The sequence below is a fragment of the Coregonus lavaretus genome (genome assembly GCF_964263955.1).
Source record: "Coregonus lavaretus genome assembly, chromosome: 5".
NCBI classification, from domain to species: domain Eukaryota; kingdom Metazoa; phylum Chordata; class Actinopteri; order Salmoniformes; family Salmonidae; genus Coregonus; species Coregonus lavaretus.
In genome coordinates, this window is record NC_139992.1 from 64836476 (window position 1) to 64859773 (window position 23298).

General features: G+C 41.7%; 1 protein-coding gene across 2 annotated transcripts in view; it reads left to right on the forward strand.

Moving 5' to 3' along the window:
- Positions 1-2610: 2610 nt before the first annotated feature.
- The window catches only part of LOC311129800 (polypeptide N-acetylgalactosaminyltransferase 13-like), a gene marked incomplete at both ends in the record, with an annotated part of 76922 nt that continues 56234 nt past the window's right edge, over positions 2611-23298 (forward strand). For both annotated transcript variants that reach the window (XM_084162253.1, XM_084162254.1), the window contains one exon: positions 2611-2752. In XM_084162253.1, coding sequence (XP_084018379.1) covers positions 2611-2752 — 142 coding nt within the window. The remainder of the gene's footprint in view (positions 2753-23298) is intronic.

Below are 23298 nucleotides of genomic sequence, written 5' to 3' on the forward strand. Positions count from 1 at the left end.
GTTGTGGGAGACGCAACTCGCCGGTGGTGATGCAGCTCACTTCCCCTGTCTGAAAAATGTGTGCGCGACCCAACATGTGGCAGACATGAAGCGGTTCAAGGATAAAATAACGGGACTGTTACAGGAGTTTGAGCAACGCTTTCAGATTTTTGGTGAACTGGAGAAAGACTTCAAAGTTTTTTGCTCGCCATTCACCGTGAATCCCTCTGATCTGCCCATCAGCATCCAACTTGAAATAATAGACTTGCAGTGTGACTCGGATTTGAAGGGCAAATTTGCCGCAGCTGGCTTGGACACATTTTATCAGAATCTCTTGCCAGGTTACCCCAACTTGACAGCCCTCGCTGCAAAACTGTTGTGCATGTTTGGAACCACATCTATTTGTGAGCCAGTTTTCTCTGTAATGAGCATAAATAAAACAAAGCTGCGCTCAAGGCTCACGCACAAGCACTTGAATCACATCCTGAAGTTGGCTGCCACTCAGGATGTGACGCCTGATATTGATGCGCTGGTGAAAGCTAAAAGATGCCAGGTATCAGGAGTCAAATAAACTATGCAACCCCACTTAAAGTGCTGCATGAGACACCCTGATAAAGTTCTGTGATCTGTGAAACAGTTCTGTTAATCACTGAGGCATTGTGTGTTTGTGTGTTGTTTGTCCTCAGAACTTTCAAATAACTTGAGGTGTTTTATGATTAATAGTGATGTTGTGCTTTTGGACACACTGTCCTCAGGCTCCAGCTTTATGTTTATATGTTTTTATGTTGATGTGCTATTGTTTTTAATTGATTTTATTTTATTTGTATATTTAACCTATTCTTGGTTCTTGCACTTGTTTGGGGAACAGGATTTCATTATTTGTATCTACATTTCTGCCTGAGAAATGACACCCTGATATAGTTCTGTGATCTGTGAAACAGTTCTGTTAATCACTGAGGCATTGTGTGTTTGTGTGTTCTTTTTCTTTAGAATTTTCAAATAAACTTGACGTGTTTTATGATTAATAGTGATGTTGTGCTTGTACTATTTTGGACACACTGTCCTCAGGCTCCAGCTTTATGTTTTATGTTGATCGTATTAAAACAAAGAAAACAATCTGAAGTTGTTGTTTTTAAGTTATATATACCATGATTTTTCCGGTCCGGCCCACTTGGGAATAGATTTTCCTCCATGTGGTCCCTGAGCTAAAATGAGTTTGACACCCCTGCTGTACATCATTAAATTGGATTGGAGATTAACATTTGTAGAAGGAAAATATAGCATGCTCTATTTGCATTGTGATTTAATAAATCGCTATCGTGCCGGAGTTGTTGTCAGGTAGATATATAATGATTCATATTTTGAGAAAGGTGTCCATTTTGTTGTCTTCTGACTGACAGCTGCTTCTTATAGAACTGTCTTATCTGGAAGCTCCTTTGTAATTTTACATGCACACGGTTTCATACAGGCCGAATTTAATGCAGCTTGTTGCCTCTGACTGTAAGCCTATAATTCCCGTCAGAGAAAGTCATATTCCAGAGCAAATGATGGTGTTTTTCATGTTGAATACTAGCGAGGCATTAATTTCATTACATTGAGATTTCTGTTCCCCACATTGGACTGAAATCTATCTGCCTAGTCTTGGCGAAGCAGCCAATAACACCAGAGATGATATGCTGTGGCTGGTGTGACATATGCAGACTCGCTGAGGGAGGAATTAGCTTGCTGCTTTCCTCTCAAGTGGAAAAATACCAAGTCATTGTCAACAACTATGTTCCATACAAAATGTACACGTAACTGCCAAAATAATGGAAACACTTGAGTAAATGAGGGATATGAAGTATATTGAAAGCAGTTGCTTCCACACAGGTGTGGTTCCTGAGTTCATTAAGCAATTAACATCCCATCATGCTTAGGGTCATGTATAAAAATGCTGGGCAGGCCATTATTTTGGCTACCATGGCTATTCCCCCATAGGATAACAATGCCCACATCCACAGGGCACGAGTGGTCACTGAACGGTTTGATGTGCATGAAAACGATGCAAACCATATGCCATGGCAGTCTCAGTCACCAGATCTCAGCCCAATTGAACACTTATGACAGATTCTGGAGCGGTGCCTGAGACAGCGTTTTCCACCACCATCAACAAAACACCAAATGATGGAATGTCTCTCGAAAAATGGTGCCGCATACCTCCACTAGAGTTCCATACACTTGTAGAATCTATGCCAAGGTGCATTGAAGTTATTCTGGCTCGTGGTGGCCCAACACTTTATGTTGGTGTTTTCTTTATTTTGGCAGTTACCTGTACATGTTCAAAGGAGGTAAGCGGTGGAAGCTGTATGGTGGAATCATGTAATTCAACAGTGTAGATCTCTTCAGTGCCATTGTCACAATGTTCAATCTTAACATTCCGTTAGTGAAGTTTTCTTTTGCACGTTTGTTAGTGTTCTCTATCTAACCATGTTTTTTGGTTTTGCTCTCCTCTATGTAGTGGGATGATGTCCCTGTGTGCCCCACCCTCAGTCTCCCCTCCCCTGCCTTGTTTAGTCTCCAGAGTTCCTGCTCTCTGTCAGGGGCCCGCCTGCTGATTCCTCCCCGACACCACGTCACGTCACAGGGAGGGCGATGCGGCGGTTTGTCTACTGTAAGGTGGTGCTGACCACTTCGCTGGTCTGGGTGCTGGTGGATGTCTTCCTGTTGCTCTACTTCAGTGAATGTAACAAATGTGACGACAGGAAGGATCGCTCACTGCTGCCTGCTCTGAGAGGTGAATAAAAACGTTATTAATCCCACAAGGGGAAATTGGATTTGTCACCAGCAAGACACAACAACAACATACACATGCATACTTCAGACACACATAGACAGAGCACTGATGGCTGGTGAAACAAGCACAACTCATAACTTCTATAGAAGCCAATGGATTCAATAGAATATACTTTCCTCTGTAGATATGGGTTGGTGGCCATGCAAAGCAGTCACCATGACAGATTTGCCAACTCCACACAGTAGTCCAATACAAATTACACTATTCTTGTGCTATTACATTGCTATTACTTTTGGGAAATTTTGGAGAACAAACATCACAGTAATCTTCAAAGAAAATAAATGGAGTTACTAACTTGTTGAATCTCAGACTGAGTGCACAATTAAGATATATTATTTTCCTTGAGAGTGGAAACCATGGTTAAGTCTCAAATCCCTGGTTCAGGGAGTAGCATTTTTCAAGCTAATTTCTTGCAGTTCTACACATTTTGTCATGGAATGGTTAGAACCTTATGCAGTTTTAATGCTGATTTTCTGCAGTTCTACACATTTTGACATGGGATGGAGATATTGTTTTCAGTTTTAAAGCACATTTTCTGCATTTCTACATATTTTGCCATGACTTATGCCATGTTCATATGATATCTGAGTGAGAGGGACTAACAAAATTAATGGGGGCCCCCTGGAGGTCAGGGCCCCTGGGCAGGTGCTGTGCGTGCGTGGTCAGTAATTAGGCCATGATTATTACAAGGTTTAGATAGCTGGGTAGACTAACTTATAAATTGTTAGCTGACATGGGCTAATTGAGTGACTGTCAGTACCTGACATAACAAGAGGAAAACTGCTGATATTGCTCGTTGTGTATTCTACTATCCTAACTAACAGTAAGTTGAAACCCTTACTTCCTGGTTGGGGGGCCCCTAGTGGCTGCGGTGTCCTAAGCGTCCGTTTATGTCACTTGTGCCTAGAAACAGCACTGCCCTGGTTAATCAACCTTATCCACAGGAGTGTCCTATCCTTATTTGGCCCAGCATTTCCTTACATGCCCTTTCCAGTAAGCAAGTTTACAAGTGGCCCTCTAAGCTGCTTTCAAGGTTAGAATGGGGAGAGAAACATCCTCCAGAAAGAAGCTACAAATCTATGTGGCCTTCTGGATTCCAGACTAATTTCCATCACAACAGTGCCTGACGTTATATACGATTTACTTATGCTCTTAGTTTAATTTAAATGGTGTTAGCCGATTTGATACATGTGCTCGGCATTGAGTTCATTTTCAGACTCTAAATATGTCAGTGTAAGCTTTTAGGGGAATTAATGGCTTAGTCCTTTGGCAGTCTGTCACCCATTCTCTGATTCACTGTTGCTTTAAGAGGCTCCAATGAACATCATCAAATTTATTTGGTTGGCTAATGGTCTTTGATCCTTGTATCACCATGTTAATATTATTTAGCTTAGGCCTTTTTTGCCATTCTTAAAGGGATAGTTCACCAATATGTAATTTTGTAATTTGGGTGAATCCCTTTAATCCAGTACACTTATGACTACAGTAGATTGAAATACTGCAGTTTCTGTGTAGTATTGTAGATTTGATATTCTATGAAAGTCCGGAGAGGACAAAAAATATTCCCTCGTTATGTCGAGGGGGAGTTGCACTCTCGCGACTTCGGTTGAAAGATCTACAATTATGCCTGACAAGGCCAATGAAATCCGCACCTCGCTGGAAGCCCCGCCTTCCACAGGTGATAAGCGTGAGGCTCAGATTAATTCCTTAAATTATTCCGCTCTTCACCTGTGTGAACAGGAACGATTCACACTACTAAAACAAACCATTGGAAAACAAGACTGTCTTACGTTGTGCCAACTAAACTGTCCCATAGTGGTAGAACGTGCTCACCCCCTGGACGTTGTGTGCTAAACGTTGTACTTGTTCTCATACATTTTCTAATAACAAACAATTAGTTATTCTTCAATTTGCTGGTGCAATGAGTAAGATGGCTAAGAAAACGACCAAGACGACGTTGGCTAAGCCTTGAGATCATGCCCCCAGTCATGCGGTTGTCGTGGAAATTACCACTAAGGACTCCAAGTCAAAGTTAAATGAACAGACCTTTATTATCACGGCTAGAGAGGTTACAACAAACGTAATACTCAAAGTACAAGTCTGTCAGAAGCTCTGAAGGGATGCTCTCCCTTCAGCACTCTTTATACTCATACACAAACTAGGCGTCTCTGCTCTCAGGGTTTAATAAGCTGATGATGACCTTGCACACATAGTTTCTAGGTGTTGGGCCAAAGTAATAATGTGTCCGCTTCTTTATGTTCTTCTATCAGTCCCCTCCCTGAGAGCAAAGTCACAGAACATCCTAACACAATAACAAAAAACAATATGCTACATGTAGTCACGTATTTGCAGAGACACAGAGAACACAAAACATTTCCACTACACGGTTATACCATTTCTCTGAAAGATACTCATGATCTATGTGTAGTTTGTCTCGGCTTGGAGCACGCTCAGGCGGCCCTCGCTCGAACCAGTCCGTGTGCGCATTGCCACGTACTGCATACAAACTCCTTGGAAAGACGTAGCATTCTTGAGTAAGCTTGGATTACTGATGGTGACTTTTCTTTCCCGGATGCCGGTACCTCAGCTGGGACCGATGTGCAGGAAGCGGAGATGGATTGGGTGGTCGGAGCAAATATATTGTCTGCCTGGGCATGGGGTATGCGGTGGCTGCTGCGCTCAACCCAGCTCCTGTGCGCTCTTTCGCCAGTTACGGGAGGCTACTCGAGGTGCACAGGGTTTGCGTGCACCTCCGATGAAGAAGCAGCCCCCCGAGCACTTGGCTGGAGTAACCCCCGTAGCGAGGAGCCTTGGCACGGGTCTGAGTGACCAGTGCGCCCCTCTGCAAAAACATTACTGTGACAACAGTGCCTCCACGTTTGTTCAACGGGGTACTACATCAGCCATTGCCAAAGCCCCTTGTGCCCGTAAAGGGGCCGGGCTTCATGCAGGCTATACAGTCTCGCTCTGTTACCCTGCGTTCCACAGTGTTCACAGGGTTCAAGGGGTATATCAATCTCCCCAGGGTGAGCGTGACAAGTTGGGTCACTGTCCACAAGGGGGTGCCCCTCCCCCATAGGTGGCTCATTACTGGGATTAATTACTGATTTCTGCCTGTACCTCACTAGTCCCTATGAGGTGTCTAGTGATACAGGTTATGGGCTCTATAGGTGATTAGTTGCTGGTAGCGGAGTCGAGGGAACCAGCAGGGTTGGACATGACCACGCTATTATCCTACATGCAGTCTCTGTGGTTCATATGAGCCCCCAAATGAGCTGTCTGTCTCCAGCTCAACGCTTTTCATTCCTGGGAATTAGATTCAATTTTGAATTGTCTGTTACAATAGAAGAGGTCCGTTTTTCAGAGCTGTCTTTCCCATTCCCAGCTAGGTTACAAGGTGCTTTGTCGCCAGTATCTATGACTGGTCAGTAGGTTAACCTCCATGATAAAAACATTTCCCTGGGTCTATTTTTTATGCTGCTGTCCAGCGCTGGGTGCCAGCCGGTTACCAGAATGCATTTTACCGCCTAAACTGAGTGAGGCTTGTTGTGACAACAGTACCCCCAAGTGGCACGGCCAATCAGGGTACGTCACTGATCTCTCCCAGTCCACAAGGTGGCATCCCGCCCCTTCAGATGGCACTTCACAGTAGTCTCGCTGTCTGCTCCGACCAATGGCGCGCATGCGCAGTGTCGCCCTGGATCATGCGAACAGTGACATCAGGGTACAGACTACAATTTGTTGTGCGTCCCCCATGCTTTTGCAGCTCCATCACATCGACTGTTCCCGAGGCCTCAGTGCCCATTTTGAGGGAGGGGATACTGTATCTCCCATCTCCAGAAGCAGGCAATCCGAGTGGTTCCTATGTCAAAGATCCGGGACTGCTTGTACTGCCGGTATTCCTGGTTACAAAAAGGGACGGGACATTGCATCCCATTCTAGACCTACGTCCCCTCAGCAAGCACCTCAGTCTACAAACTCAGAATGCTCACGAGCTGTTGTCTATTACAGCGATTGGCTGTTGGCGGCAGAGTCGGGGGGGGGGCAAGCAGTGTTACAAACATCCATGCTACTGTCCCGTATTCAGTCTCTAGACTTCATAAGAAACCAGAAAAAGAGCTGTCTGATTCCATCTCAGTGCATTCAGTTTTTGGGTCTCGAGCTAGACTCGCGTATCATGCTTTTGTCCGGGTTCCGGCTCTGCTTAGCCAAATTTTGTCTGGGTCAAACAGTGCGTTTTCGCCAGTGCCTATGCCTACTGGGGATGATGGCTTCTGTGATGGAAGTCGTTCCTGTGGGGCTATTGTTGATACCGCCCTTACAGTGCTGAGTGCTAGCCGCTCACCTGAACGCATCTCACAGCCTAAGCCGGTCGCTTCAGGTGTCCCTGTCAGGCCTACGGGCCATGGCCCAGTGGTGGGACCCTCTGCTATTGTCAGGGGGCTCACATGGGCTGAGTTGTATCCCGCAAGGTGATCACAACAGTTGCATCCCCCAGAGGGTGTGGTGCGCTGTATGAAGGCAACTCGATTTGGGGGGTGTGGACACTGGTGCGGCATGCACTGCATGTCAATTACCCGGAGTATCTGGCGCTCAGGCACTTCACCTTTTTTTGTGCTGGTCAGAACCGACAATATGTCAGTGGTGGCGTGCATCAACAGATGGGGAGAGACTCTGTCCTTGGCTCGCTCCCCATAGAGTACCACAGTATGAGTCATAATACCCATAAAACCTAGAGGTCAAACAAGGAAATGGTTCCAATCCTTTTTCCACGTTTTATTTTTTCCTTAGGGGATTTTAGAAACACTTAAAATAAGGGCTGTGTTTCGTGTAGGCTTACCCTGGCATGGCGTTTCGTTAACAGTGTAAATCTCTCTAGGACAAAATGTGTTGGGGACCTCCATGCGTTATCCATACACACTACCTGTACTCAGTTTGCCCCAGGCGACTCTAAGGTGAGGTTGCATCCAAATGCGGCCTTCGCCCTGAAAGTCACGGCTATGTCCTTCAGGTCCATTGCTTTTGAGCTATTTCCCTTTTTGCCTCCTCCTTTTGCTTCTGAATAGCAACAAAGGTTATATGCCCTGTATCCGGTGCAAGCTTTACGCACGCACATTGAACTGACCCGGGATATCCGGTTATGTGACCAACTTTTTGTCTGTTTTACTAATCCAGCTTGTGGCAGGGCGCTTTCTAAACAGCGTCTCTCCCACTGGATTGTGGAGGCTATCTCCCTGGCATATAGCAGCAAGGGGCAAGGGTTACCTAGCGGTGTACATGCCCAGTCCACCAGGGGTCTGGCAGCATCTTGGGAGTTGTTTAAAGGGTTGACTATAGGAGATATTTGTGCTGTGGCGAGTTGGGCATCACCACACACTTTTGTGAGGTTTTATCACTTAGATGTCATTGCTACCAGTATAGCACACAGTGTGCTTGTAGCTGGGACAGGGGAAAGTCACTAGGCAGCGCACCGTGTGCGAAATACCCTGCCTGCCACATCTGGCGGGGTCAGGTCTGGGTGGTCTGCCATGGGCCGTTTCATTTAGTATCTGTTGGGGTCGGCTTGGGGCGTGATTATATTTCCCCATACTATGTTGTACTGAAGTTGACTGACTGAAAGGGAATGCAACGTTATGACTATAACTACTGTTCCCTGAAGGAGGGAAACGAGGTAAAACACCTGTTTGGCCCCACACTGCCCGTTCCTAGGCTCTGTGAAGAGTGGTATTAAATTGAAGGAACAAATGCAAGCCTCACTCTTATCACCTGTGGAAGGCGGGGCTTCCAGCGAGGCGCAGATTTCATTGGTGATTGTAGATCCTTCAATCGAAGTCGCGAGAGTGCGATCCCCATAGTAGGTTGTACTTCGTTTCCCTCCTTCAGGGAACAGTAGTTATAGTCATAACATTACGTTTTGTCGAGATCACGAGATAAACTCTATAAATAGGAGTGGACATATTGATGATAGATTGACAGTATGGCTGAGGCGGCAGAGCCCACGGTGGATCAGCGCATCATGCTTTCATTTGTGTTTGGAGCTCATTAACAGTTTATAAGTAAAAATGTTAGAAAGTGAAATGTCCCTTACCTTGAGCTAAGAGCTCGTGGGGCATCTAAGACCTGGTGTGGCATCTAAGCCCTGGTGGGGCATTTAAGCCCTGACCGATGCATGACAGGCAGCACTGTCTCCAATCGCATGCAAGCAACAACGCAGCTAAAACTTGGCTAGTCTTGTGAGCTAGCTAGTTAGCTAGGTTATCTATGCTAGTTGTTAGCTTGCATAATTTATATATGTATAATTATAAGGGACACTTCATGTTTTGTGGATAATATTTACAGTGGTTGAGCTCCATTCCTGACCAATCAGATTCAATAGCTGCCTCAAAGGCTGATAAGTCAGGATGCTGCCGGCTGTTTCGTAGGTAAGGCATCTGAACAAATGAATGGACGATGTGTGGGACTTTTGATTATCTCGTGATCTCGACAAAACAACTTTTGTTATGTAGTGATCATGAGATAAATAAGTTGTGATCTCGAACATATATAACGAGGGAATCTTTTTTTTTTTTTCATATGTCCTCTCTGGACTTCTGTAATACTCTACTGTAAGATTGTTGGTAAGATATTTGATGATTAACTACAGTATCCACTCTTTTGGATTAAGCAGCCAAAGGTATTACATCAGTCTACAAGCCATTTCACAACTAAGGAATTGCAACCTATAAAGTCATTCAGCAAGCCATATGGATTGGATCAATCTAAATTCCATTATATATAATTTGGACAAGTGGAAGCCGATTCCAGGGTATACATCATCTAGTCGATAATGGCCTTTTAAAGAATGTTTGCGTTTGATTCCAAATGGAAGCAGGTACACCTCAGCGGTGGCTCTGTCTATATTGGGTACTGCATTAAGTTTATGGTCAGCCCATATGTTTATGAGCTGCCATTTGACGGTAAATCAAATCAAATGTTATTGGTCACATGCGCCGAATACAACAAGTGTAGACTTTACAGTGAAATGCTTACTTACGAGTCCGTTCCCAACAATGCAGAGTTAAAAATAAATAAAAATTCTAAATGAAAAAGGAAATAGTAACACAATAAAAAGTACCCAATTGTCATACTGTAGTAAAAGTAAAGATACCTTAATATAAAATGACTCAAGTAAAAGTCACCCAGTAAAATACTCTAAGTAAAAGTCAAAACGTATTTTGTTTGAAATATACTTAAGTATCAAAAGTAAATGTAATTGCTAAAATAAACTAAAGTATGAAGTGTAAAAGTAAAAGTATAAATAATTTAAAATTCCTTAAATTAAGCAAACGAGACGGTACCATTTTATTTTTATTTTCAAATGTATGTATAGCCAGGGGCACACTCCAACACTAATTTGTGTTTAGTGAGTCCGCCACATCAGAGGCAATAGGGATGACCAGGGTTGTTCTCTTGATGAGTGCGTGAATTGGGGCGGTAGTCATTTAGAAAGGTTACTTTGGCGTTCTTGGACACAGGGACTATGGTGGTTTGCTTGAAATATGTAGGTATTACAGACTGGGTCAGGGTGAGGTTGAAAATGTCAATGAAGACACTTGCCAGCTGGTCAGCGCATGCTCTGAGTACGCATCCTGGGAATCCGTCTGGCCCTGCAGCCTTGTGAATGTGAAACAGGTTAAGGGTCTTACTCACATCAGCTACACCAGCTCACATCTGGTGCTCTCACGCATTGTTCAGTGTTGCTTGCCTCGAAGCGAGCATAGAATGCATTTAGCTAATCTGGTAGGCTTGCGTCACTGGGCAGCTCTTGGCCGGGTTTCCCTTTGTAATCCGTGATAGTTTGCAAGCCCTGCCACAACAAATGAGCATCAGAGCCGGTGTAGTAGGATTATCTTAGTCCTGTATTAACACTTTGCCTGTTTGATGGTTCGTCGGAGGGCGTAGCGGGATTTCTTATAAGCGTCCGGATTAGTTTCCCTCTCCTCGAAAGCGGCAGCTCTAGCCTTTAGCTCAGTGCGGATGTTGTCTTAATCTATGGCTTCTGGTTAGGATATGTACGTGCGGTCACTGAGGGGACGACATCGTTGATGCACTTATTAATGAAGCCGGTGACTGATGTGGTAAACTCCTCAATGCCATCAGATGAATCCCGGAACATATTCCAGTTTGTGCTAGCGAAACAGTCATGTAGCTTAGCATCCACTTCATTGGACCACTTCTGTATTGAGCTTGTCACTGATACTTCCTGTTTGAGTTTTTGCTTGTAAGCAGGAATCAGGAGTATAGAGTTATGGTCAGATTTGACAAATGGAGGGCGAGGGAGAGCTTTGTATGAGTCTCTGTGTGTGGTGTGAAGGTGATCTAGAGTTTTTTCCCCTCTAGTTGCACAGGTGACATGCTGGTAGAAATGAGGTAAAACAGATTTCAGTTTTCCTGCATTAAAATCACCGGCCACTAGGAGCGCCACCTCTGGATGAGCATGTTCTTGTTTGCTTATGGGCCTATACAGTTTGTTGAGTGTGGTCTTAGTACCAGCATCGGTTTGTGGTGGTAAATAGACAGCTATGAAAAATACAGATGAAAATAGTATGGTCCATGGCTTATCATGAGGTATTCTAACTCAGGCGAGCAGAACCTTGAGACTTCCTTAATATTAGAGATTGCGCACCATCTTTTGTTGACAAAGACACACATATATCCCCCTTCTCCTTCTATGAGTGTCGGGGATTTGGGCCTGGTCTGGGATAATCAATATGTGTTTTGCCTCCGACTTATTGAAGTAGAAGTCCTCGTCCAAATTGAGGTTATTGATAGCTGTTCTGATGTCCAGAAGCTCTTTTCGGTCATACGAAACGATGGCGGAAACATTATGTACAAAAATAATAATAATACACAAAATAGCACAATTGGTAAAACGGCCGCTTTCAAACACAACATATAAAAGTTTCCATTGCGCATGGGATTCAATGAAAACTGTGCAAGAGGGTAAGCGTTTGGTAATGGGTAAGCCATTGTAACAGACATCAGAAGTATGCAGTATTTACCGAAATCTCCTACTCACTAAACAAATAGCTTATTGATTTTATTCATCAATTATGTACACTACCGTTCAAAAGTTAGCTGTCACTTAGAAATGTCCTTGTTTTCGAAAGATGATGCTGACCTTCTAGGCAGTGTTGCAAAGAAAAAGCCTTATCTCAGACTGCCATCTAAATCTTTTCTTTTTATTGGCCAGTCTGAGATATGGCTTTTTCTTTGCAACTCTGCCTAGAAGGTCAGCATCCCGGAGTCGCCTCTTCACTGTTGACGTTGAGACTGATGTTTTGCGGGTACTATTTAATGAAGCTGCCAGTTGAGGACCTGTGAGGCGTCTGTTTCTCAAACTAGACACTCTAATGTATTTGTCCTGTTGCTCAGTTGTGCACCGGGGTCTCCCACTCCTCTTTCTATTCTGGTTAGAGCCAGTTTGAGCTGTTCTGTGAAGGGAGTAGTACACAGCATTGTACGAGATCTTCAGTTTCTTGGCAATTTCTCACATGGAATAGCCTTCATTTCTCAGAACAAGAATAGACTGACGAGTTTCAGAAGAAAGTTATTTGTTTCGGGCCATTGTGAGCCTGTAATCGAACCCACAATTGCTGATGCTCCAGATACTCAACTCGTCTCAATAAGGCCAGTTGTATTGCTTCTTTAATCAGCACAACAGTTTTCAGCTGTGCTGACATAATTGCAAAAGGCATGCATCTGGAGTACAAAGTATCAATTATGTTCATTCTGTTTCACCATTATCATTTCATAACACATTACAAAACATATCCATTAATACTTAAACATGATTTAAACATGTCATCCATAACCCATTCTCAACCACATACATTTATAATTTACCATCCTCCCTGGCCCTTGAGATTATGTGCATGTGGCCATGTGTCAGGTCATAAGGTCATAAGCACAAAGAAATGATAACACTAGTTCCATTGTTACTCCAATCTCCACACAGCCATCACGAGGAGTTGTATCTCCATCACATGTCATTGACATACCCAGACCAGCTGCAGGGAGTTTATGAAAAACACATAAATGTCTCTGCTCTGTATTAACCCTTCAACGGGTTCTCAATCCATAAACATTTTAAGGCATATAGGTTTTTAATTCTACAACATATGTACTTGAAAATCATCCATATATTCTCCCCTTTGGGACATTCCAATAATGTCCCAATAATACAAAGATAATTTTTTAAAATGAATGTAAGCCTGTGCATTTACTTATTCTTAGCCTTGCCATATGTGGTTACTTTTCATATACATATATTTAAACCAATATATATTCCTCATTGTTTGACCTATCCTGATGAGGACCCAGAGCCCAGTCAGGTATTGGATACAAGTCTTGAAGGTTTCCCTCTAAGCTAACCTCCAATTGTTGCTGTTGAGCTTTGTAACCATTGCTCCCCTTTTTGTTTTGTTGTATTTCCAATATACGTGGTAGTATCCTAACACATCAAAATATATAAGAAATAAATGCATCTTTGTTTTAACCATAATATTTAGGACATGTTAAGAATAGTGTCAACATCTTTAGCTTACATAACCTTTTTTTTACCCATATCATAATTATTAAAACAATCAAAAGAATCAATATCTAATCCATTCATTGCAATGTCAACATCATTAGTTATTAACATATGAATAACTTATTCAAATCAATCAGTCACCTTATAATTCATAGTCATTATCAGATGAATTACCCAAAACAAATTTAGAATGACAATTCTTAGTTATTCACTTTGGTTCCATCATTCAAAGTTAAATCTCTCACCTTGGCAAATATTGACACTGGCAGAATGTATATTTATACTATCATAATTCTAGCATTAACTTCCTCATAACAAGAATTACAACAGATCATTATCTTAATACATTCCTAGTCTAAATTACTATAAATGTAGCAGTGTATAATACCTCCTTAATCAACATACTACCTTAACTAACACTCCCTTACTCTACCGGCACTCAATCTTCTGGCGTCTTCATTATGTTCTTCAGATAGCTTCATAGTTCATCTTGGATTGCCCACGACAATGTCCCAATTCCAATGTCACACCTGAGCCACTCCACCATCATTCTGTTTTGTCAATTTGCAAACCAGTATACCCTATGAAGAATGTTGCATTTGCATAGACCTCTCTCTTCCTCCTCACTCCACATGGACTCCTGTCACATTCCTGAGAGAAAAGGCACAAAAGAGAAGGCAATTGATTGCCTTGATTTGATGCTGGATTCAGGTCTCCTGGCAGAGGTGGTGTCGGACAGGAACGTCTTCAACGCCTTTGTTGTTCCTCTTCAGCCGGGTAGAGGGTTTTTGGTTTTTATTGAGGTTCACACCGCTCTGGACCGAATTATTTCTACTATGCATTACAACACCATCTGTAATAACATCTTGAATGTCTGGAATCTCTCGGTGGTCTGGAAGGTCTTGGAAGTCTCGGTGGTCTCCTAGTCATCAGTTCCCTCACTCTGGTACAATGGTTTAGATGACACCCGATCACGCTCCCCTCTATCCGTACCGCTGTTGGTGTAACCTGGATGATGATGTATGGTCACCTTTAGCTGTTAACCTTCCCCATCACTAGGGTCTCCAGATCAGCCAGAGTCCCTCTCAATCTATCGACATCGGTCTGCGATGAGTGTCCTTCTATCAGCCTACCCATAGGGAAGCTCGGAGTTACTGCTGCAAAGACACAAGCACAGACACACACAAAAGACAACAATGCTACCCAATGGCTGAGGTTGGAACACTCCTATAGTGGGAAACATGGATCTAAGCATCTGTCTCCACCACTTTTACCATCATTAAGGTAGCCAACAACACCTGGTACAGGCCCCTCCACATAGGGTCTTTCCAGCTCTTTCTTCTGTAGTCTTTTGCCATCACATAGTCTCCAGGGCACAGAAAATACTCAGATTCTCCTACTCAGTTGGGCAGAGTTATCTTCACCCATGAAAAGACAATCTTAAGAACATTGTTAGGTTAGGTGAGACACAGTATGCTACTTATGTCCTCTCATCCGTCAAGAGAAGCCTTGAAATTATGAAGCACACCTGCTTCCAGCTTGTTGTAGTCCACTTATTTCATGCCTCCTATCACAAAAACAAAAAAGATTTAACCTAACCCATAACACATTATTACTACTGCTCATATCCTTAATACACCTTGCATATTTCCCCACAAAACCATTATAAAACATTAAAACATCTGTAAGCCCAACTTCCCCCCTTGGACACATGCATCACATCGTGATTCATGTGTTCAAAAAACAAAACAACAACAATATTGCCTATTAAACCAAAAATAATAACTAAACTGAAAATGACAACCCTTGAGCATATCTTTACTTAACTGTATCCCATAACACTATTCAAGGAATACCTCTCCTTCAGGACTAACTCTCTCACTTCATCCTTGTCCTGTTTGCACTAATATATATATATATATAGGATTTTGTCCAAATTATAAACTTCTTCACAATTATCCTTAATATATCTAACCCCCTAATACAGCATGCCTCTAGAATTTATAGTGCGGGTGATCAGGTCACACTATAAAGCCAGGACAGATTTCAGAGGTCATTGAAATCATTCAATTAATTGTTTCATCCAATAGTATACTACTCCTAACAACCATCAAGGCCTTTCATAAATGTTGTATCCCGAGTGTACAGTAAGTCCTTAGTACAGCTCTTTTCAAAATAAATCACACATATTTACTTATCCCTTAGTAAATAAAACCCAAATTACATGCGTATGCCCCTTTAAGATATTTCACTTCCATCCTGTCAAAAAACCCAAAATAGAAATAAAAATCCTATACAGCTAACATTTCATACTAAGTAGTTTGTTTGTGGTTATTCGAACACCATATAGTAAAACAATAAACAAACAAAAATAGCCAGGCCTTATTTATTTTGGTAGCTCCCTATGACAACCTAAAAATAAAACTACTTAATTTTACTAACTAGTTCCACCCTAGCCTACAGACTTTTTTAACCTCCCAATAAAGAAATCCCCATGTCCCTGGAAGAGAAAGTATACATGTCGTTAACATATAATCAACAATCCAAAGATAGTAATTACACACAAAACATCATACATATATCCCCAGTCCTATCTCATCAACAATCATTAACCCCAGCATCGATTTAAAATTGTTTGATACGTCGTGTCCTACTTTACCCCTAACATAATATTATAGGAGACTCCCATCAATCCTTAAAAGAAAACTCCCACTTAGAAGACACTAGATAATAACACATTTTATTAAGTTAACTACACCTTCCACTATAAACCTATAACCCCTTTTTAGTAATTTAAACGTCGCAAACTGTTGCATTGATGTTTTAAAAAAAATAGAAACTTATTGTTTCATAATCCAAAACCCATAAAAATATGTCTACTTAATCCATCAGGCCAACAGCAACAACTATCTCCCATCGTTCAACGTACTATAAACAAATGATCGTTATCTGAAGTAATAAACAATCGTCATAATTCACTGCTGTTTAAACAAACTATATAATGTCATAATAAAATGATCAATTATCAAATATCGTTCCTTATTCAACTATCGAGACATGTTCTTCATCGACAACATTCACCATCGAAGCACCGTTACCCGTCGCTCCACCAATGCCACACAAAGCATCTACTTCCAGTTCATAGAGCAAGTGACGTCACCCAACGAAAACCGCACTAGCTCTCACCGCTAACTAGCTAGCAATTTCCTGCCAATAATAATAATAATAATAATATGCCATTTAGCAGACGCTTTTATCCAAAGCGACTTACAGTCATAATATTCAACCTCCTATGACTTCCTACAAAATACGCGATCCTTGTACACCTAACTTAACCCATAATGCCCCTTATAGCGCTCTCACGTTTCAGCAAGCCCCAATGTTTAACACCCACAGACAAAAATTGAAATTCTTCCATTTTTACTAGCAGACCTAATAAAACACACTTTCAAACAGCGTTCTGCATTTACCTCTATCATAGGGTTTAAAAATGAACTTAACAACATTAACCATGCTAAATTGCCATAGTAACGTCATGTTTGGTTCAGTTGATCTATTACCATATAAGACATTCACTTCTCCATGCGTCGTAAACTATATCCTATTTCTCTTGTAATCAACTAAAATCATAGCCACGCAATTAAACCATCACTCCGCCATTATCAGAATGAATTAACTATCCTTTTTAAGTAAGCTACAAGTAACACCAAACACTTGCTGTAGTTTACCATCATATATTGAAATCATCCATTTATCACAATCCAATTTATCTATAGACATATTCCACCATTGTCACTCGTTTAATCTAGCAAAACCTTATTCAATGACTACCACGTACTCTCCTCTCCATACCCGTTAACATTTTAGCAGATGCTCTTATTCCAAACGACATTATTATACTTATACTAGCCCCCCTTGGGAATCGAACACCCAACCCTGGCGTTGCAAGCACCGTGCTCTACCAACTGAGCTACAGAAGACCACAGATGAGCGTATAGTGCCTTTTTCTGATAATGTTATAATTGTAGCCTATTGCATTACTTTAGTTTAAAATATAAGTTTGTTTATTTAACAAATCTAGAACCCACTATAAATTGGTGCTACTCACTCAGCATAATAGCCAAAGCTCCTTGCATCCCCTAGTTCACGTAACGAAAATACATGATCATTCTACAATTCACCAACTATTCGCATACATTACTGATGTCACGCAAACCATAGAATAAAGTAATAACAATTAGAATTTTGTCAAATAAATGTTTTCCATCCAGCTATTCAAACTTGCTTCAAATATCTCCTTCAGCTCGATACAGTCAAGCAAGTATGACTCTCTTTTAACCGGAAACTAATTCATGGCATTAGTAAAGTCTATTCACATCCCAACAATAACTAATAATATATTTATATTCATACTATTATAATACCTTACTTTCATTCCAGTCTACCTAAACAATTCAAATGATGGCTAAATCTCTTATCCAAATTGCCAGTCTGCTATTCAAATGTTACTGTCCTTTCTGATTTAGACTATAGACACTCCTCCTTTCCTGTTGAATAAGTGAGTCCTTCAGTCTGAAAAGACTCAGGCTACTAGATCGTCCAGTCTTATCCTGAATGTTCCTTCAATCTAAACAACCCACAACTATAGCTAAACTATACTTAGAAAACCTAGACTCTGTTCAGCGATGCAGAATCTATGCTTTATTGAAAAGACAAGTTAATCCTCCTTTATTTCAATGATAATGGTCAGTAGTTTTAGTATCTGGCACATACCACACTTTATCAGAAAATAGCTTTGAAGGACACAGATCTCACACGCTCAACGTAATCAACTTAGCAGTCAACAAGTCAAACCCCACATTCATTGATTTGGAAACAGATCTAACGACCTAACCAAATGAATTATATTTTCCCCTAATATACTAAAATTCCTTGACTATCTTACCTCTGCTTCTGAAATAATAGATAGTTTATTATAATGCTTAATTCTACCACATGTCCTATGTACTCTCTCCCATTTCCACGTACGTCTACGTGTTTGGGCAAGTCAACACCTATAATTTTATCCAATCCCTCGTATTAAATCACACTCACATAAAATTCATTATATTCCAATATATTCATATCTACCAAACCATTAATGTTTCTAATTATTCTTTATTGCCACTATCTGTTAATCACAATCTAGTCTCAGTGGAACGAACAACAAATTTCCCAAATCCTTCCCCTCAGTCATAGAATCCTCCCAGAATCATATATGCTGGTCACTATTCCCTGATCTTACAAAATTATATGACAGGCATTGTTGTACGAAACTCCAAGATATAATTTACAAGAAAAGCGTATTATTCCAACGTATATATAATTATCAAACACACCTCTATATCTCATCATTCAAACTTCAGAGTGCGACTAATTTACATCATTATACCACTCTTATTCCATATTTATACAATGTTGTTCTCAAACGCCCTTAATTACTATTTGTATAACCTACAGGAATATTTTATTCTATCAAAGGGCCCAAATTTGGAATGTTAACCCTATCCTAGTTATTATTTTACTGTAGTCAATTTATCATAATACTACATCACCTCTAAAGTTTCTAAATATAATGTCAGAAACATACCCTAAAAGATTTATCAAAATACAACGCATAGACGTCATATGACCACACCGGTACACGTGACCTGTTCCTCCAACAGGATTTATTCTACCCCTCCTGGTAACGTGAATTTTTCTACACTCAGTTGGTCAATGAATATCCACGCACCATTCACTCTTCCTCTCTTGGTGTGAGACTGGGTGCGTCCTTCCTACCAGGTTATACTCAAACAACGGTCCAGGAAAGGTGCGCCAACCTTTCTCCACCAAACACCGACACTTCAAACGACCTCAAACACAGCTTCTCTCCTCAACACAGAAAATAAGCTGTTATCTGCAGGATTTCTTATTATTCTCATTCATACAGATGAGCAGCCACTTGTGCCCAAATGAATCAGACAGTTGAATGACTCACAGCCGCCCAAGCAACCCATTCACCCATACGAGATGAGCCGACCTACTCTATTTAACACTTTCTCAATATTTTGAAGCCCTTGTAGCTATTTAACCCGTTCACCTACTCAGGATGACCGGTGTTACTCCAATTTATGCTGTCACCTACGCCGGATGACCTAACTTTTTTACCTGATCGACCCTACCTAATTTTGGCATCACCACAACACAGGATGATGCCCTACCTACCCGAGCAGACCTCTAACAATGAATTCCTCATTAGAGCGGTACCGTAGGTCCCAAATTTAGCTAGCCACCTGCCCGTTCAGACCTCTGGAGTGCTAATTTTAGCTCTCCAAAGTGGTATCCACAGGATGTCTATTTATTTAGCCCAGGTGTTACACTTCCTCTACACACCTGGACTTCTACTACGCTTTCCTAAGCGACCTGTAAATTCGGCCCTCTTTCTCTGATACACTTTCACGACACAGAGAAAGAGCGTTATTGCACAGGATTTCGCCTACCTAAGCAGTCCTCAAGACGATTCACTTCCACTACACGTCTAGAGCGGTATCTGTAGGTCTTTTTAACATGTTATTGTCTGATCGCTCAACCAGCTGGACAGCCGCCCGTGTCGAAATGACCCAGACAGAGCGATCAGCAAGATAAATCAAATGAATCAAATGAATCAAATGAATCAAATCAATTGAACAGACGGTTCAGACAAACAACAGAGTGACATCGACATGTATTCTTAAATTCAAAAGCTCCTAGCCTCTAATGTTCTGGTTCTTAAATTTGGAGAGACCTACTTTGGTATTTCTTTAGATGTTGCCGAGCCCCGGATCGGACCACACAAACGTTATACTATATAAGTAAGAACTTGGCTTACCTGTTAAAAGCGGCCGCTTTTGTTTGTATGGTCCGTCCAAGCCGTTTCACAACTGCAGATGTATACCGTCTCTGGTCCCTATTTTTCAACTCCTGGCAAAGCTCGCCAATTATGTCGTAGAAATATTTGACTCAAAAAGTAGTAAACTTAAAAGTATTTCTCAAGAGACTGGAACTTGTGAATTTAGACTTTTATTATTTGCATAACAAAGCCGAGCTTGCTCCATGGAGCAACAACTGCTTGTCCTGAACCGGAGTGCTCCTTTTTATACAGACACATGCATAGCCACACTGATACAGCTGATAGTTCCTCCCTATGTGAATGAATAGCATCTTTCAGTATCACATGTTGGCTACTCACGAGGGCTACTTGCGCTTCTCTAAGTGGGGCCTCTGTATCTTATTAGTGGCATGACTCAAAAAATGATGTACATACGTACGTTAAAGAACAATCACACTCTGTATTGACTATATTCACTATCTAGGCATGCATCTGGAGTACAAAGTATCAATTATGTTCATTCTGTTTCACCATTATCATTTCATAACACATTATAAAACATATCCATTAATACTTAAACATGATTTAAACATGTCATCCATAACCCATTCTCAACCACATACATTTATCATTTACCATCCTCCCTGGCCCTTGAGATTATGTGCATGTGGCCATGTGTCAGGTCATAAGGTCATAAGCACAAAGAAATGATAACACTAGTTCCATTGTTACTCCAATCTCCACACAGCCATCACGAGGAGTTGCATCTCCATCACGTCATTGACATACCCAGACCAGCTGCAGGGAGTTTATGAAAAACACATAAATGTCTCTGCTCTGTATTAACCCTTCAACTGGTTCTCAATCCATAAACATTTTAAGGCATATAGGTTTTTAATTCTACAACATATGTACTTGAAAATCATCCATAGCCTCGAAGTGAGCATATAATGCATTTAGCTCATCTGGTAGGCTTGCGTCACTGGGCAGCTCTCGGCCGGGTTTCCCTTTGTAATCCGTGATAGTTTGCAAGCCCTGCCACAACCAATGAGCATCAGAGCCGGTGTAGGAGGATTTATCTTAGTCCTGTATTTTCATTTTGCCTGTTTGATGGTTCGTCGGAGGGCGTAGCGGGATTTCTTATAAGCGTCCGGATTAGTTTCCCTATCCTCAAAAGCGGCAGCTCTAGCCTTTAGCTCAGTACAGATGTTGTCTTAATCTATGGCTTCTGGTTAGGATATATACAGTCTCCTGAGTGGCGCAGTGGTCTAAGGCACTGCATCGCAGTGCTAGCTGTGCCACTAGAGATCCTGGTTTGAATCCAGGCTCTGTCGCAGCCGGCCGCGACCGGGAGATTCATGGGCAGCGCACAATTGGCCTAGCGTTGTCCAGGGTAGGGGAGGGAATGGCCGGCAGGGATGTAGTTCAGTTGATAGAGCAGGGTGTTTGCAACGCCAGGGTTGTGGGTTCGATTCCCACGGGGGACCAGTATGAAAAAAAAATAATAATAGTAATAATAATATGTATTCACTAACTGTAAGTCGCTCTGGATAAGAGTGTCTGCTAAATGACGTAAATGTATGGTCACTGTGAGGATGATGTTGTTGATGCACTTATTAATGAAGCCGGTGACTGATGTGGTAAACTCCTCAATGCCATCGGATGAATCCCGAAACATATTCCAGTTTGTGCTAGTTAAACAGTCCTGTAGCTTAGCATCCACTTCATCTGACTATTTGCATTGTCCCCTCACCCCACCCCATCTTTTACGCTGCTGCTACTCTCTGTTTATTATCTATTCATAGTCACTTTAACTCTACCTACATGTACATATTACCTCAATTACCTCGACTAACGTGTGCCCCCGCACATTGACTCTGTACCGGTACCGTCTGTATATAGCCTCCCTACTGTTATTTTATTTTACTGCTGCTCTTTAATTATTTTTTGTTTTTACTTATCAATTTTTTACTTAACACTTATTTTTCTTAGAACTGCATTGTTGGTTAAGGGCTTGTAAGTAAGAATTTCACTGTAAGGTCTACACCTGTTGTATTCGGAGAATGTGGCAAATAGCATTTGATTTGATGGGACCACTTCTGTATTGAGCGCTTCACTGGTACTTCCTGTTTGAGTTTTTGGTTGTAAGCAGGAATCAGGAAGAGTTATGGTCGTATTTGACAAATGGAGGGCGAGGGAGAGCTTTGTATGAGTCTCTGTGTGTGGTATAAAGGTGATCTAGAGTTTTTTCCCCTCTAGTTGCACAGGTGACATGCTGGTAGAAATGACGTAAAACAGATTTCAGTTTTCCTGCATTAAAATCACTGGCCACTAGGAGCGGCGCCTCTGGATTAGCATTTTCTTGTTTGCCTATGGGCCTGTACAGCTCATTGAGTGTGGTGTTAGTGCCAGCATCGGTTTGTGGTGGTAAATAGACAGCTATGAAAATACAGATGAAAATAGTATGGTCTACAGCTTATCATGAGGTACGTTCTGTCCTGCCGATGCATATAAAAAACAGCTAGATGTATATTATCCATGTCCTTGTTCAGCCATGACTCCGAGAAGCATAGTATATTACAGTTCTTAATGTCCCATTGATAGGATAGTCTCGAACGGCTCTCGTCCAGTTTATTTACAGCAATTGCATATTTACCAATAGAACAGAGGGTAGAGGCGATTTATTCACTCGCCGCTGTAGTTTGACTCATCAAGGTGCCTGCACCCCGGCCTCTATAGAGCCGTCTTCTCCTTCTATGAGTGTTGGGGATTTGGGCCTGGTCTGGGATAATCAATATGTGTTTTGCCTCCGACTTATTGAAGTAGAAGTCCTCGTCCAAATTGAGGTTAGTGATAGCTGTTCTGATGTCCAGAAGCTCTTTTCGGTCATAGGAAACGATGGCGGAAACATTATGTACAAAAATATGTATAATATAGAAAATAGCACAATTGGTCAGGAGCCCGTAAAACGGCCGCTTTCCAAAGCAGCGCCATTCTTTCAAACACAACATATAAAAGTTTCCA